Genomic DNA, 18,657 nt, shown 5'->3' with positions numbered 1-18,657 from the left:
ATAATATATATATATATATATATATATATATATATAATTTACAAATGTGATTATAAAAATAATGTTTTCCAAACATGTCTGTCATTGGTCAGGAAACACAGGTAGCCTCACCCCCGACCAGAACCAAAATTAAATTTCTGAAAGCATCACAGAGCCTCAGTGTGAAATTGTGAATGCCCTTATTATAGCACATTAAACCGATAAAGGAATATTGGATTGAACATAAAAACAATTACACACATCAGCTTTAAGGATCCCAGTGCAGTTTTCTCACCCAGTGGAGGGGGTCATGATACACCCGCCGCGGTCCACAGTGGCCCTGCAGCCGCAGCCGCGCTCCGGCGTGTCGTGGTTCATGCCGAAGTTGTGTCCGAGCTCATGGGCCAAAGTAACCGCAGCGCCGAGAGGGTTATCAGAGTGATCCTAGAAGACCAAGAGAGCGAGCAACCATCAGTCAAACACAATAAAAATAAATGCTTGGTGAATTCAAATAAGCAATCAATTTCAATTTAAAACAAACAAGAGCAATTTCTTCCTCCGTGACCCCAGAGACCTGAGAGGCGTTATCCGTCCTGTTCCACCTTCCCTCCCCAGATTACATTTATCCCCACATCTCTCCTCCTGCGCACTTGTTTTTCTCTCCGAAAACGCTTTCACATGAGATCCATAATGAGCAGACGCTAACAGCCTTTATAATTACTTTTCCACAAATCCATCAGAGCAGCATAACTGGAGATCCGCTGCTGTAATTGCAGACCGTTCTGCAGGCTTTGTTTGGGGAAGGGTGTGTGCTCAAGAGGCAGGACAGACACAATTACAGTCGCTTTAGTGAGGACGTGTCTGCCAAACACGTCAACAGCAAATGAAAAGGAGGGAAAACCGCCAGATCCAGTTCAGTTCTGAGTGATTATGAGCGTGAATGTGCAGAGGAAAGTTTTATTGCTCAGAAGGTGCTCTCTCAGAACTAAAGAGTCTCTGGAACAAAATGATTTGAAAAAATTAGGGTCAGTTAGAAATTAATGATTTTAATCATCAAGGGTGCATTAAAATGATCAAAAGTGACAGTAAAGACTTTTATAATGTTTCAAAAGACTTCTATTTCAAATAAATTCTACTCTTTTGAACTTTCAAAAAAACTTTCAAAAAATACACTGTAAAAAATGTATAATAAAACAGATTAATGGAGTACATTTGACAAGAAAATAATGTTGAATTCTATCTGTTCTACTTTCAAATTGTTTATAATTTTCTGGGTGAAATTTACAAGCTATTTCAGTGTATGAAGCAGCACAACTGTTTTCAACATTGATAATAATCAGAATTGTTTCTTAAGCAGCAAATCAGCACATTAGACTGATTTCTGAAGGATCATGTGACACTGGAGACTGGAGTAATGATGCTGAAAATAAAAATAAAATCAAACAAATAAATGACATTTTTTAATATATTAAAACAGAACACAGAAATGCTTTTACTGTGTTTTTTGAACAAATGAATGTAGCCTCAGTGAGCAACCTCAAACTTTTGAACCCTAGATTATATTGCCGTTAAGGTACACTACTCTCCTGCCAGCTTTGGGCATTTCTAACTGTGTCACGCAAAAATGCTGATGCTTATGAATCCAGCACATTCTATAATGAGCCTCATTTGCATAGAAAGGATGCACGTTTGTCAAGAAAATAACAACTTGATTTAAATATGCATGATGCAGTTTGCTTTCACACTAGAGGAGCGTTTGACAGACAGGAGTGTGCAAAGTCCATTTAGACGTTGTTAAAAGAACCAGATCAGTTTGAAATCAAGCAGGAAAACAGCAAATTGGATTTCCAAAAGCCTCATTGGTTAAAAGATGCTTATGTCTGAACGCAATTCTCTCTCTAGAGGACACAAATTTAAGATTGCTGGGGTTTTCGTGGAGCATATAAATCAGAGAAGCAGGAGACTCGAGCAAAAGTCTCCATCTGCGCTCCGTTTAATCTCTTTTGATGGCATTTTGTGAGTTGTATTTCCAGTGGATGTGAGATTGGAGAACTCTGACGGCCCGGGGAGCTAAACACAATCATATAATCTGCTGATGTCTGTGTATCTCATTGCATTTTCAGGAAGCTTTAGTTTGGTTTAGTGGGAACTGGTCAAATGAGGACAAAACCTCTTCCGAACACAGGATGTCATGAGATCGTGCCATGTTTCGGTGAAATACTGTGGCTTTTATGGTGGCAACTCCACTCGATCAAACAGCAAAAACAAAAGTCTGACATTCAAGAGGCGGCCAAAGGAAATAAAACACATCCGATGAACGAGTCAATGAAGAAAACATGCATGTCTGCTGTTTTGACTGACAAAGACTAAATACTGTGGTGGAAACCACATATGACCATAATGATCTATAATGGAGAGGCTTCATATAATGGGACCCTCAATCAAAACGCAAATATTGAGATGGTCAATTTTACACATGAAACACATGCAAGCAGAATGAACGCAATAGTTTGTGCTATTAAACCGGAGGTGTTATTAGTCAGGTAGCTGGCTATAAATGTGACAAGAGTTTAACTTGTTAAAATCAAGCTCAGACGCTCCGCTCTGATTTTGTGTCTCAGCCGGATGTTATCGTGTGTTGGCTTGATTTAAGGGAACGGCTCTAGATGGCCGTGCTGAGTGAGTTACTGTCCTCATTTGACACAGAAAAAGAGGAGAGTTCTAAAAGTTAGCAAGCACGACAACCTCAGATCACCTCTGGATTCAAGAACTAAATCATACTTGCAATGGGACTAAAAATACATATAATAGAGATATGATGTGATATACATAAAAGTAAATTCTAAATATATATACATAATTTATAGCACACATATATTACACGTGTGATATATATTTCAAAGCCTATTAAATGTTGAAAATAATGGCTTTAAATTATACTGTAATGGTCAGTGGCTATAATACATCGAGACATTAAACACATTTAAAATATACCATCTTTATGTTGTTTCTTTATTAATTTAGAGATTCAGTGTGACAAAATAATATAATATTATGACAAAAAATATTATTTTAATATGCAATTAATTACAGAAAAATGTGATTAGTTATTTTTGATTTGTTTGACAAACGCACACACACTTAGATACAAGGCACCTTTTAAATCACACAAACACACACACATTTAGATACAAGGTACTTTTTTAAATCACACAAAATACACACATTTTATTTATATTAAATATATATATATAAATAATATAACATTGCACAAAAAAAAAAAAAAAAGATTCTTTGGTTTCAAATGAATCAACTCTGTTCAAATAAGACAGTAGATATACTGTTAAAAAAAAAGGCCAAAAAAATGAATAAATGAATACAAAATTTGAAATGCTCAAAAATATCAATAAACCTCCATGTCATCAGGAATGATTGACAGATGTCACTCACCATGACGATGCCCCCTGACTGTTCCACAGTGCACATGCTCATAATGGGAGCCATGCCGATGGTGGTGCCCTGGAAGTAAACGCCACTGAAGCGAGAAAACAGGAAGTCATGTGACACACGCTCATCTACAGCAGGCTGTGTGTAAAGTGTTTTAAATAAAAATATGTGAATAAAACCTCATGCATTTTTCAACGTTTCAAAATAATAAATAGTAAAGCACTTCTTCCTGGAAGAAGAAGTGCATTGATTCTGGTGGTAAACCGCATGCTGTGTTTTCCACCTGCCGGCCCTCAGCACTAAATGTGTTTAGCAGTCAAACCTGATGAGCTGAGCGTTATCGTGCGGTCTCTGCGGGAGCAGCTTGACTTTTCTCCAGTCCAGGAACTCGTGGAGCGATGTGAACGGATCCTGTGTGATGGAGCATTTGTCTCCGTCACTCCACACCTCCAGCCCCACCAGAGCCACACGGATATTCAGCGATCTGTAAAACTGAAACACGGCAGCGCCTGCTATCAGCAGAGCAGATTTCAGCAGATGTTTCAAGGGGTAACAACTCACTTTAGTTACACAATTTTCACAAAAACAAATCAAGACATGCTAGAAATCGTCTAAAAAACAAAGAAATTGACTAAATACATTATATTAATAATATATGTTCAGATTTGCAATATATATATTCAGGATTTATAAATATTCTATTTATAATATTCCAATTTACACTTATATATTTTAAATATTCTATTTATAATATTCCAATTTACACATATATTTTAGAATTATACTGTAACTCTAAATACTAAAGATTTATAAACAATTATAGGCCTATATTCAGTTATAACTGTATATTCACATTAATATATTCAAACTTTTAACTATATTTTCATATTTATTTCTATATATTCAGACTTATAACTACTACACATTCAGATTTACTTCTATCCATATATCCATGATTTATATATTCAGTTTTGAATCTATTTATTCAAACTTGTATATATTCCAATTTACATTTATATATTCAGAATTATGACTACATACAGTTTACATGTATACATTCAGATGTATAACTGTATATTCTGATTTACGTCTATATTTTCAGACTTACAACTATATATTTAGATTTACTTTTATTTATACATTCATTTTCTATATTCAGATTTCTAACTATATATTCAGACTTACAACTATGTAATCCAATTTACATTTATATAATGATATTTTATATAATTATTACATATGACACGTATGTATAAATACATATCTATTGCACTTATTTAATTTTTTACTGAATATATACAAGAATGCTGTTGCACAAATATGTACCTACCACATAGAATTTTCTTGCTTGTTTTTTGAACGCTATAATGCAGATAAGAATGACTAAATAAGAACATTTCAAGTTAACTTAAGAATTTTCCTCCTAAATTATGTTTCCTGCAAGTATTAATTATTCATTCATTCATTAAGCATGTTGACATGCTTTCCAAGTTTACCTTGTCCACGTAGTTTGCTATTTCAGCAAGCCTCTGCTTCACTTTCTCCACGTCTTTCCCCTGTTTCTGATACTGAAATATATAGAAGGACAAAAAAGTCTTTAAACTGCAGCCAAATGTGCCGTTCACTGGCCGGCTGTGGTAAATGTCACATGAGGTAATTCATTTTCCACGGGCAGCGGCACACAGATGTTGAGCCAAACACGACCAGCAGTGTTTGAAGTCCAGACTGTCAGTTTTACAAAATAAAAGCACAGACTGGAAATTGCTGTGATTGTTGCAGGAGAGACAAAACTCAGGACGGAAGCTTGATTGAAGTAAAATTAGCAAGGCAAGAAGAAATGCACTATTTCTAACTCCTTCAACAACAATTTTTCTTCTCCACAAAAAACCACAACAGGATATTTGAAAGGTAGAAAGAATTATACTGTAAACAATGAGTTTCTTAATGCACATTACAAACAGTCAGTAAAGAGGTCAAGAGGTCACAGCTGGCCGTCTTTATGTCCTGTCCAAACAAACAATGACCCTCTAATCTGCTTAAACCTTTGACCTCTTGACTTTCTTAAACTCAGGCTCAAGCGGTCATGACCTTGCACTGACACAGCTATGGAAGTCTCACGCCAATGAATGGAGTTACAATGATTTAATTAGGTGAAAATCAGCGGGTCCAGGGCCATACAGTTATTTAAACACTATTTAAATTATTTTTTAAAAATGTTTAAATAATTAAAAAAAAATGATTGAAATAAGGCAGACATTAAAAAAATTTGATATCAGATGACAAACTTATACTAACTGGAAATTAGAAATGTAATTGAAATAAGTTAAAGTACTATAATTACTAACTGAAATAAAACTAAAACTGAAATTAAAATAAAATAAGACAAAAGTATTTGCAAACATTCATAAAAACAAACGCTAATAACAATGACAAAGCACAAAAAATTACTAATTAAATTAAATTTCAGAATAATCATAAAAACTGTATTTAATTTTTAAAATGTATAAACATGGATTGATAGATAGATAGATAGATAGATAGATAGATAGATAGATAGACAAACAGATAGATAGACAGACAGACAGACAGACAGACAGACAGACAGACAGACAGATAGATAGATAGATAGATAGATAGATAGATAGATAGATAGATAGATAGATAGATAGATAGATAGATAGATAGATCTTTTGATGGTTTCATGCACTTGGCAACCAATAAATCAGCTTCTGAAATACAACGTTTATCTTTGTTGCATGTGAATCAATATTTCATATAGTCTGGATCTAATTTTCTTTTACTTGATGTAGTTTTGTTCTGGTTTTTGAGGATGAGCAGCATTATATGGTTAGCTATCGATTGCTCTGAGCATCGCTGATGTCTTTGACCTAAGTAAAGCAGATCTGCGCTTCATTTTTGGGTCACGACCCACTAGTTTAGAGCCGCTGATTTAGATGATTGAAGGTTGGAGATGCGTGTGAGATCAAGAGCGTCTCTTTATTACCTCGCGGTTGTCTGCGACGATGATCAACTCCACATGCTTGGTGCTGCTCTGAGCGTCTCTTTTATGCTGCAGAGAGAAAGAAGGACAGAAAGAAGATGATTAAGATAGAACTTCACCCTCTTCTTCTGAAGGACACAGTTAATAGAGCCTGCACTCGAGAAGCTTTTAGAAAATCTCCCAAGGACCATTTTGCTATGAGTCTATATGGCCTTTAAGGAACAGAGGTGACGTCTTCGGCTGTCTTCCGAATGTGCCCTCTATTAACAGAGCAGTGTGTGATTGAACATCCTCTACTGGGTTCAGCAATGCCCTCAAACTACATCTGATCCACCACAATGTGCTTTCCATGAGACCGTTCACTTTAACAGCCTTCGGATTGCCTGGCAATCTCATTTACTCGTGTGAAAGACCCACTTGTCTTTTATAGATATTATAAACGTCTCTTTTCAAATGCAGAGTCTTTCAAGTAATTCTCACCTACCTACTCATTCTTCATTTTTACTATTTTACCTATTTTAGGATAATATTGAAGTCATCAATGATTAAAATGACACAAATTGATGTAAAGTATGGGAATTAGTGAAAGCAAATTAATGCTATATAAAAGAAATCTCTTTTCTAGTTGAGCTTATGTTTTTTGTAGAGACTTGCTGACTGATTTTCTGATCCAATCTGACTCATCAAAAAATAAATTAATAAAATATATCAAGACAAAAATTTATATAGAAAACATAGCAAACAAACAAACAAAAAACTATATAGTAAATAAACTAAAACAAGAAGAATTAACTAAAACAATAAAATATTTCATAAACTTCTATTTAATTTATTAATCTTTTTTTAAAAACTATTCAAATTCTTTAAATTATATACAAAGTATATATGTGTATGTGTGTGTGTGTACGATAAAAATAAAATAAAAATAATAAAATGTTTATATATATATACATATGTTTAGTTTTTTATAAAAAATAAAATAAAATAAAATAAAATAAAATAAAATAAAATAAAATAAAATAAAATAAAATAAAATAAAAAAATAAAATTAAATACGGCTGAGGGAAATAAAATAAAATATGGATAGTGCAAGATAAGAAATCAAATGTCTAGTAAACTTTAACAATATTTGAGACCTACGGCTGAGGGAAAAAGTTTTTCCAAGTAAATCTCAGCGTTTTTATGTTCATATAACTCTTTAATTGGTTATTCTTTGGTTTTCAACAATGGCTTTCTCATTATACACACACGCGACAACTGCTTACTTTATAAAGACTTATAAAGTATTACAAGCCCCCGTTAATTTTGCATATGAATTATATATAGTAGTGGTTATACAATTTTCATCTAGTAAAGTCTTCATCGGTCAGATATAACTGCTAATTTTCAGTTCACAGCTGGAGTGTGAAAAGAAGGGCTTTATGATTCATGAAAACTAGTAAATCCTCAAACTGTGAAGTAATGGCTCTCTAGTATGAGTTCAGACAAACTGGTCATGCAAATACTATAAACTCCAAATATATCCGGATATAACCACATGAGAAATCAGATCACATATGTGTACAGACTGTTTAAACACATGCAACAGGATCCAATTTCCAATCCAAACTCTAAATGAGAGTCCAGCCAGGACAGGCTAAGATGAAGGTGACCCTCGTCTTCATGCATTCAGCATCAGTCCTCTCGCTCTCAATGGAAGCTGTCTCTCATTGTTTCCAGTGACTGGTCTTCCATTAATGGAAATGAAAGGCCAGACTCATCTGTGTCAGGCTTCGAGTTTAAATGAATTAGGGTCGTACCGCCTAGCAGACTTTTTCACCTGTTTCTCTTTGAAGAGGGAAGCTGATAAGCATCTAACTGAATAAAAACACGACTTCCACAGCAAGACCGATATCTGCTGAACTGATGAAACGTATGAGTCTAAATTGAGTCAGCAACAACATCAGGCACAGAAACGGCTGTGTGTGTAGCAAATGGTGGATAAATGCTTTTCAGGAGAGAATAAAACCGGTTTCTGAATCTCAAAAATGACTCTCTTGTGTGTAAACAGTTAGTTTGTATTGAGATTCTGAAAGAGGAAGAACAGCAATCAATTCTGTCATATTAAACACTTCAGTGTTCACGGCTTGGTCCTTAAACTGACCAAACAAAGAAAGATCTTCCACTTTATGCATCAGTAGCTTCACTAAACAGAACAGGTTTCCTGAACACCCCAGCTGTCCGTCATTGGTCAGGCAAACAGATAGTCCCGCCCCCAAACTCACTCTATTGACTGATTCAGTGTTACTATGTTGAAATTTTTTAAAACAAACTATTTTATTTCTGTAATGTGATGTATTTTTTTAAATAAAACAATAAAATAAAATACAATTTTAAATAAATAAAAATGTAAACAAGATAAAAACTGTATAGTGCAAGATCAGAAGCCACAGAGTGTGCAATAAAATAATAAAGAGTTAAAGCTGAGGGAAAGTCTTTCAAGTATTCTCAGATTTTTATTGCCCTATATCTGCTTAATTGGTCATTCTTTGGTCTGTCATTGGTCAGGCAAACAGATAGTCCCGCCCCAAACACACGCCATTGGATGAGTCACTGTTACTGCAGCTCTCTTTCAATCATCATGGATAAAAGCCCTACCCTACATATTTTATTCAGAAATGTGTCACATTAGAGCAGTTAAACACAATGCTGTGTGTTGGACTCACCCTCTGACTGCTGTGAGAGCTGAAGACGGCTCCTGTAGTGTTCATCATCTCTGTAGGGTATGAAATGTTGTGACCGTGTCCGCAGGTTCCCTGGGTGACTTTAAGATGTTCTCCTCTGTAAAGACGGTGTGTGTTCCCCTCTTCCATCGGCTCCAGTACATACACTTCATGTTCAAGTGAAATCAGTCCCCTGCAGAACGAAGCAATGAACAGTGTTCAGTTAACATCCAAATATGTTCATGTTACAATCATGTTTGCATCATGTAAACATATCGAGAAATAACTAGATATAACACTAAAAAAGAACATTTATGTATTAGTTTACTGGGAATATGAGCAGTTAACTTGACATGTTAACTTTTCTCTCTCTCATATGTTCATAATTTGGCTGAACAATAATAAAAAAAATATATAAACTCATATAAAGTTCTGCACAATAAAAAAAAAAGTAAATTTCAAGTAAACTGTGTAAATCGTCCTGTCTCATCATAAACAGTGAAATATAGAAATGTATATGAAAATGTGGAGAAAAACAATATTTATTAAAATCTATGCACATATTGCACTAAAATATAAATAGTCTACAATATTTTGTAAATAAATTATAGTATCACACAATCTACAGTACAGACCAAAAGTTTGGAAACATTACTATTTTTAATGTTTTTGAAAGAAGTTTCTTCTGCTCATCAAGCCTGCCTTTATTTGATCAAAAATACAGAAAAAAAATGTAATATTGTGATATATTATTACAATTTAAAATAATTGTTTTTAAATTTATTATACTTTAAATTATCATTTATTTATGTGATGCAAAGCTGAATTTTTTATGATCATTATCACATGATCCTTTAGAAATCATTCTAATATGATGATTCATTATCAAAGTTGGAAACAGTTCTGCTGCTTAATATTTTTTCAGAACGTGATACTTTTTTAGGATACTTTGATGAATAAAAAGTAAAAAAAATAAAAAATAAAAATAAAAAGAAGCTATGTTTTATAAAATTTTTTGTAATAACAATATACGCTACTGGTCCGTAATTTGGGGTCAGTAATTTTTTTTTTTTCTTTCTTTTTTTTTAAATAAAATCATACTTTTATTCAGCAAGGATGTGTTAAATTGATAAAAAGTGATAGTAAAGAAAATATATTATTAGAATATAGATATTATTAGAATTTTTTTTTTATTTTGAATAAATGCAGTTCTTTTTAACCTTTATATTCATCAAATATATTAGACAGCAGAACTGTTTCCAACACTCATAATAAATCAGAATATTAGAATGATTTCTAAATGATCATGTGATAGAGCTGGATGTTACATGTGACACTGAAGGCTGGAGTAATGATGCTGAAAATTCAGCTTTGCATCACAGGGATAAATCATTTTTTTTAAAGTATATTCAAATATAAAACTATTATTTTAGTTGTAATAATATATCACAATATTACTGTTTTTTCTGTATTTTTGATCAAATAAATGCAGGCTTGATGAGCAGAAGAAACTTCTTTCAAAAACATTAAAAATAGTAATGTTTCCAAACTTTTGGTCTGTACTCTATGTCTAGCATCTATTTCTAGTTGCTATCAGAATGCAAATACAATATCTTATTAATCAAATTTGTGATTTATGCAGAACTACTTCTGTCAAATTCTATTAGAACTTGACATTCCTGTCTTTTTTTAATATTTACATAATTTTGATAGACAGCGAAAAACAACAAAAAATCTACAAAAATCTTAATAGTCTATACTTTTCAGTCTCACACAATCCATTTCTAAATGAGCATCTCTTGGAAATGTTGCTAATCAGGAAGTAAATGCAATATTTTCAAGCTTTTACGGTAAAAAGCAGAACAATATTACCTCCTGCTATGAATTAAATTTGTAGCATTCATGTGGAACCACATCTGTACTCTATTATAATTATTGTGCTTGCAGTTTTCATGACCTCATGTTAATTTAGAGACCGTGTGAAATATTTGTACTTATTTGAACAGCACTTTTCCCAAAATGTGCTCTCAAATGCTGAGATGCACTGATAATTTATGATTATTGGGAACTGCAGACACAGAATAGGAGCGAGACAGAAGAAGCTTTTACAACATTAACACAAAACGGCGAGAGAAACTCTTCTGTGAGAGGAAGTGGTTTCTCGTTTTCCCACAAAATAAGACAGCGTGACGTTTTGGAAAGCGGCTTAGTTCAACATCCAAGCCACTGTTAGTCAGCAGACGATCCATTTTGTAGGATATTTGGCTAAATAAATCTTCCCCCGAGCTCTAATATTACCACTCTGTGGTTCTTGGATCGGCATTCGCAAACCTTTCTCACACTTTCGAGTCGTACGCTGAATTTAAGCGACATTCTCCTCAGCTGGGAAACAGCCAGCGCTTTGGGCTTTTCCAGAAGTTTCAAAACTACATTCTCCACCGCATGAGATCCTCGTGGAAACCCTGGACTCTGCCAAACTAAAGCAGCAGCCATTTGTTTTGGCTGCTTCTGTCAGAGGAGACCTGCTCGTGTCTGTCTGCCTGGCGGAGAGAGACAGGTTACTGCGGCACAAAAACCGAGTCAAGGTGAAATAAAGAGCTGTACAATAAGCAGCGTGACTCTGGGGAAGGAGACGCGTATCACACTTTATCGCTGTCATAAATCCTCGTATCCGGGCCGCGCTCGTTCTCGCAGGTCCAAGTGTGAAAATCAACTTTATGCATCTCTTGTGGCGCATGATCAGTTAATATAAAGTTATTATGGTGACGCTCTGACAAGCTGTTATAGGTCAGTTGCTTTCCTCTTTTATAGCTGAATCGCATTCGTTTCAGAAATGATAAGCTTTGCAACCTCGACACTGAATGCAACTGAACTGACTCCAGCTGAAAAACTTCACTATTGTTTTCTGTAGAGCTTCTTTAAAGCTGAATTAAGCTTGTTTCATAATTTGATGAACTTTGCACTATTATTGAACTAAACTGAATCAACCCTGAACTGCACTGAGCTCAATAATGTCACGATTATCTTCTATTGCTTTATAGTTGAATTGAGTTTGCTTTGTAATTGTTTCACATTGTTATTGAAGTAAACTGAATCAACTTAACTCAGTTGACCTGAACAGTAAAAAATAATATTTCAAATATAACAGAAAAATATAGAAAAATGGACAAAAATAAATTTTCTAAAAAAAAGAGAGAGAGAGAGAGAGAGAGAGAGATCTAGTAGGCCATTCCATCTGCATTTGCATTTAGTCTAAATGTAGGCTACTGTAAGATTAGAAATGTATTTAATTTGTATCTATATTGTATGAAGCGCTATAGAAATCAATGTGACTTTATTTGACTTGCAACGTCCTCATGCAACATCACACTCTTCACTTTTGAAACTATCTGAATATCCCTTCTCGGGTAATGAATAAAACCTAAGTGTGCTTTTTCATAATTAAAACATGAAGTGTATCGTGTCTCTGGAGGATGCTGAAGTTCACACGCTGTAATTAAAATGCCCTTTCCTCAGGCGTTTCCTGATGTAACATCGGACCCCGAGCTCAGTGCACCATGGGAAGGTGGTGAGGTGAGGGTAATGTACAGACGTGTGACCCCTAACTCACCTGAGTCCTGTGCAGGTGCTGAGGCTGACCTCTGACCCCGGGTGACCCTCCACCTCGCCATGATAGTAGCAGTGAACCTGAGACACAAAAGACAGGAGGTTCAGATGTTTACATCAGTACATCAATGTATTTTAAAGTAAAGTCAGGGTAAATGATCAAATGGACTAATCATATGCACAGAAACATTTGCACTTCCTGCTGTTTTACATGCAATTGAATAAAACTGATTCAATATCATTTCTGTTAGCTAACACAATAGAATAAAAAAAATTCAATGTTTAAAGGTGCCATGTGTAAAAATTGAGGTAAAAATATCCAAAAAATGACCTACACGCATCAAAAGAATGAGAAGAAATAAGGGCGATGATGTCATTAAAAAAAATGTCAAGTTATAGTGCTGCAGAGATATCAACCTTAATTAGCATTAGCATTACTAGCCACGGCCCGACAGGTGTCGTAATACCAGTCTCGGCCATGGGAGGCGGTATGCGGAGCAACATAACCACCAGCCAACCTGCAATACACGAATAACTCGCACGGCTTGTGGGCGTACTTGAACCTGATGTCAATCGTGTGGAAGGTACAGCCCACTACTTCATTTCAGTTCAGGGAAGAGAGCGGAAGGATGGCTGAAGCCCTTGGCAAGAGACACCTACCACCACCACCCGCTACAGGGAAACAACCGCACTCGGAATCACAAATCAAATCCGATAAGAAAAGGAGCCGAAACAGAGTAAACATCGGCACCTGCTTTCCATCGCTGGAGACAACTGATGTACTTGAAAGAAATGAGGTTCGACTCCGAACTTGCAACATTTCTTTTGGATTGGTAAGTAAGATGCTGTTAGTATTTCGCTAGAAGTTTGTTTTATATGTTTGCGTATTTTTTTCGGGAAGTTATAACATAGAAATGTATCGAAGGCTGTTCGATAAAACGTGCTAATGTTAGCGATGGCTAACCGTAGCTGCGTTTGATAATTAGCTAGCTATAACTTACCCACAGATCCGATCCGGTTTTCACCTGTGATATCTACCAAAGCCCGTCTTACCAAGCTGATGCTAAAATGTAACATTACCTAAGAAGCTTGAAATGTCTTCGATGATAATGAACCCGAGAGAGAGAGAGAGAGAGGGAGAGCGCCCCGGCCGCGCGCGCACTCACTCACTATATTCAGAGCGGTCAAGTTTTTGAAAGCGTGTGTGAAAAAGAGTCAATTGCGTGTGTCTCACGGTGAATGCTTGAGAGTTGGCAGCTCTGGTTACGTTGGTTGGCGCTAAGCTTGGTCAAAAATCAGCTGTTGATGTTGCCCAATGATGTTGACAGAATGCTGTCTGTCAAATTAATTTAATTCAAATAATGTGTATATACAACTCAAAATGTAATATGAACATATTCACTGGTAAGGTGAAGGGGAGTAGCTTGAAGATGTCATGTTTCAAAATCACTTGACATCACCCAACGTTCCTCTGGAGGCAAAACGTCCTCTTAGGCTTCGGCTATGGCTCTAGGGTTGTTGTGAAGGTAGGGGCGGAGCATAGAGACTATACCGTTTCTCGTTTGTTACTCTAGAGTAGACCAATTCACTTTATTGAGGCATACTGCCCCCATCTGGTATGGAATGTGGAGTATGACTTGATTTTTTTACCAAAATTTACATAAAACCTGTTTAAGAATGGTTTTATTGTTCACATTTTGACGTTAAATCGCATATTAACCCTCTGAAACCTTACATAATATGAATGATTTTAAAGTTTGTTTAATGTGATTTTGTTAAGATGTTAAGCACGAGCTGAAGGTGGATGTTTGTACAATTACACTAAAAGACCTTCTACTTGTAAAAATATAAACAATCAAGCAGACAACAGGTTTAACATTCTCATTCTCTCAAAAGAAACCCATTTGTGAATAAAACAAACCAAACAAATCAATTACAACATTACAGACTTGATTTGATTTGAGTCAAAAGACATAGAAAATCTGACAAAAAACAAAGCAAATGTCTGATTACTTTCATTCTTTTATGATAATGGAATAAACCGCAATCAAATGAGGCACTGCGAATGACATAATCAAATCAGAAGGCATGGTAAATCTATTGACATTTAGCTCTTGATTGTATAGATCTGCTTCTGTATTCTGCTCACAGCGCATGCTGATTTCAGAGATTCTCTCCATCATGTAAATGCGAGTGTCGCTCCTGATGTTTTGCCGTGTGTTTGTACGCAGCCAGAGGCTCTTCAGGACAGAGCAGTTTTTTCTAATGAACAGAACATCACTTGTCTGGACTGGAAACAGAAGCAGTTGTTTTTGTAAAAAAAAGGAAAAAAAGGAAAAAAAAAAGAAAAAAAAAGGTATTTTATTACTTATCAATTTTATTATTCAGTTTGTAGGATTTAGAAAGTTAAGTTTGTAAATTCTAAATATTTTAATTCACAGCATTTTTATTTTATTAATTTTCATCCATCATCAATACAATTTTAAATAAATAAATAAATTAGTAAATTAGTAAATATAAGTGTATTATTATTAAAAGTCTTTATTTTTTACTTTAAAAAAATTTAATAATAAAAAATAAAAATAATAATAAATAATAACAAAAATATTTTTACTTTATTAGTTAGTTATCTCTAGCAAGATCAGAGAGAATTTATACTCTTTTGTGTCAATATAATTTTGATGAATATTTTCAGTAAACAGTATAAAAGCTTGTTAGGAAAGTGAGGGTTGTTGTTTCTAAAATGTTTAATTTATGCCATTTTATTTTTATTAATTTTTTATTAATCTTTTTGATATTCAATATAAGTAAATAAATAATACCCAAACCAACAATAACTATTGTTATTATTAATATTTTTTTTTTTTTAGGTTTTTTTTACCGTCAAAAATGTATTTTTTTCCTACTAAATTTTTACCTTCTTAATGTTTATGAAAGGCTTATTAAATTTAAGTCCAATCAGAGCAAGCAACAAAATTTAAATTTTTTCGTGTCAATATTGTTTTGATTAATATTTCCAATAAAGAGCTCATTAGGAAAGCTGTAGGTTGTTTTGATGGTTGCCGATCAATATAGTAACTTGCCTTTAATATAGCATCTGCACTGTATCATGCTTTCAAATGCGGCTCATCCACTCAGATTTTACTGCTTTATAAAGCTCATTTTATTTCATATTCATCCCAGCACACCAGTGACATTGGGGTTATTTAAAGAGCATGTCCTGCTATAAACTACAGTCCTCCATATATCTCTGAGTCTCAGTCAAAGGAACATGAGGACATCCATCATAACACACAGCGCCTTGAACTATGGTGTCCATCACCGCATTGTTTCCTGTCAGCCGTCGGACAAAAAAAGACATTCCACTTCCATTAACAAAGCCACAGACCCGCCAGCTGAATTAAAATCATAACTCTATGTATACAGCATGAGGATTTGAACAGACTCAACAAACAGGCGCCTAGCAAATGAGTACATAAATGAATACATGTAAATAATACAGTTATTCTCAATGCAAATGATTTACCCTACAATCATACACAGACTGAGAATATGCAGCATTATTATTAAGATCTTTCAGTATGCTCTGTACTGCTATTTGGTGAAATATGCATAATTCTGCAAAATGGGATTTAACATGGCACAACATTGAATAAAACACAGTACTACTATCTGTAAGGCAAAAGCAACATTGATGTACTGTACTTTAAACAATCAGCAACTTTAACAAAGGTATTAAATGTGATCAAATGCATGTTCTGAATATATGTCTTATTAGTGATGTAAAGGCTAACAGATGGTGTGCGGTCAGCCTCAGGTCCAGTGTTAAATCACTTGGTCGCTTCATACTGTGGGCCACAGCAGAGACATGATGAGTGAGATCATACTAAACCTCCCTTCAACTCCACACGTTTGTGCAATTTATGCCATTTTTGTTTGATTCATTTTCATCCATCGCCTGTGTGTTTTTAAACCAACAAACAAACAATCAAACCTTGAAATTGAATTCACCTGTTTCTAAAAGTGTTCATTCACACCAATTTTATTTTATTAATTTTTATCATATATATATATATAAATTTGTGTCCACCACCTTTATGTTATTCAGTATAATTTAAGATAAATAAATAAAAAATAAATTAATAATATTAATAAAAAAATTAATTCAACTCCAAATGTTTCTAAAATATATTTTAATTTAATTTTTATTATTTTTAAATAAATTTTTGTCCACTACCTATGTTATTTAATCTAAATAATTAATAAGTAAATAAATACATTTCCAATTGCATATTTACAATTGCCAGCTTCGTATATAAGCTTTCTGCAAAAAATAAAGCTGAATTTGGACTTCATAAACTCCAGCAGAGCACATGCACTTTCCATGAGGTCCATGAGGTTTAACAAATAAAAACTTGTCTCACGATCTAAAATGAGTTTGAAACTCCTGTTTTAATCGCTGTAATATACTGACTATTTAATCCCTTCTCGGGTGTTGGGCAGCGTCAGGCTGGAGCTACAGGAGTCCATGAGCGAGTCCAAATGGGCCTCAGAGGAGTTCTGCTTCAGGATGAAATAACGGCAGCGCACACACAACCATAAAACAGACTTAATCAAAGGCGGAGGAGGTCTGGGAGAACAGACACACACTGACACACTCCTCAAGTCTTTCTGGAACACAACAAGAGTGAGTAAACTCCATCTGGGCCCTGGATCTCATCAGATCGGCACAATTCATCCCGTTTACAGCGCAAAACATGCTGTTCTGTTGCCTGGTGCACAAATGTTTGGATGCAGCAAATACATCAATTACTGTAGAAATCGATCAGCGCTGTGGAACGTTGTTTTAGGGCCAGGTGTGCATGATAGAGCACGCAATGGTAAGAATGAGTCAAGCGCAGTATGGCTGATATATGCAAGTGACTGCTTTACGTTATTTACACATAAAAATGATGAAACATAACAATGTGAAAATACAGAGCTGGATGCATCCCAGTCCCAGTTCCATGCAATATATGTCAGGATAAAAGCATCTGCCAATAGAAAATAATAAATAAATAAATAAATAAATAAATACAAATATTAATAATAATATACATGTGTATGATAATACATTTTGTCATTGATGCAATCTGTATATGTGTGTGTGTGTATATATATATATATATATATATATATATATATATATATATATATATATATATAACACATAGAGCATACATACATAGAGCAACTCGCACTCGACTTTTTAACCAAATTGACTTAATTTGCATCAAAAGTATACATTTGAAATGCACAAATAATTGCATCAATACATAAATATTGCATTACAGTTCAGAATACTGTGACTTCACCTATCAATTTCTAAATAAAAATAATAATAATGAAAATGACGAAATAATGAAAATCAAATAATCAAGAGGAGCAATGTAACTTTTCCGAACAATCCCCAAAACCTGCACAATAAAACTGGAATTTGTATGCGTGTGAGAAACATCCCTTTCTGCACTCAGGTTGACAGAGAGCATCTGTCTTATTCTGTGTTCCAACATCCCAAATCAGTTTCTGAAGCCCAAACTCAGCACTGCTCCCACTGATGACATCCAGGTCGAGGACTGCTGCTGTTTCTGGATGACCTGAACTCTCATTTCCCATCCAAACAAAGCAAGGATGCATATTGCCTCACACTGCTGAGAAAAACTGCTGAATGAGCTGAAAGAGTCACAATGCTTTATGAAATCTCACCCTCCGGTGTTGTGAAACATCTAGTGCTTAACTGACCCTAACTGGAGCATGATGAGAATATTGGCTTTCTTTTGTCTTTATTTATTTCTTAAAGTGTTTTGAGTGGCTTTAGACTGTTGCTATGCTGTTGCCTGTGTGCTCTGAGCAAAAAAAAAAAAAAAATCATAAGTTTGAAAC

The 18,657-nt window shown here is 34.6% G+C and overlaps 1 protein-coding gene across 1 annotated transcript in view; it reads right to left on the bottom strand.

Moving 5' to 3' along the window:
* Window positions 1-18,657, bottom strand: part of LOC109077226 (disintegrin and metalloproteinase domain-containing protein 12-like) — a 93,825-nt gene that overhangs the window by 28,789 nt on the left and 46,379 nt on the right. The window contains exons 5-11 of the mRNA XM_042735998.1: window positions 12,740-12,816; window positions 9,133-9,322; window positions 6,431-6,496; window positions 4,923-4,994; window positions 3,749-3,918; window positions 3,430-3,514; window positions 275-423 (exon numbers count right to left, since the gene is read on the bottom strand). Coding sequence (XP_042591932.1) covers window positions 275-423; window positions 3,430-3,514; window positions 3,749-3,918; window positions 4,923-4,994; window positions 6,431-6,496; window positions 9,133-9,322; window positions 12,740-12,816 — 809 coding nt within the window. The remainder of the gene's footprint in view (window positions 1-274; window positions 424-3,429; window positions 3,515-3,748; window positions 3,919-4,922; window positions 4,995-6,430; window positions 6,497-9,132; window positions 9,323-12,739; window positions 12,817-18,657) is intronic.

This window comes from Cyprinus carpio, chromosome B12, assembly GCF_018340385.1.
Source record: "Cyprinus carpio isolate SPL01 chromosome B12, ASM1834038v1, whole genome shotgun sequence".
Taxonomy (NCBI): Eukaryota; Metazoa; Chordata; class Actinopteri; order Cypriniformes; family Cyprinidae; genus Cyprinus; species Cyprinus carpio.
Note: the sequence above shows the minus strand (reverse complement) of the source record. Positions and strands in the feature narration are given on the sequence as shown.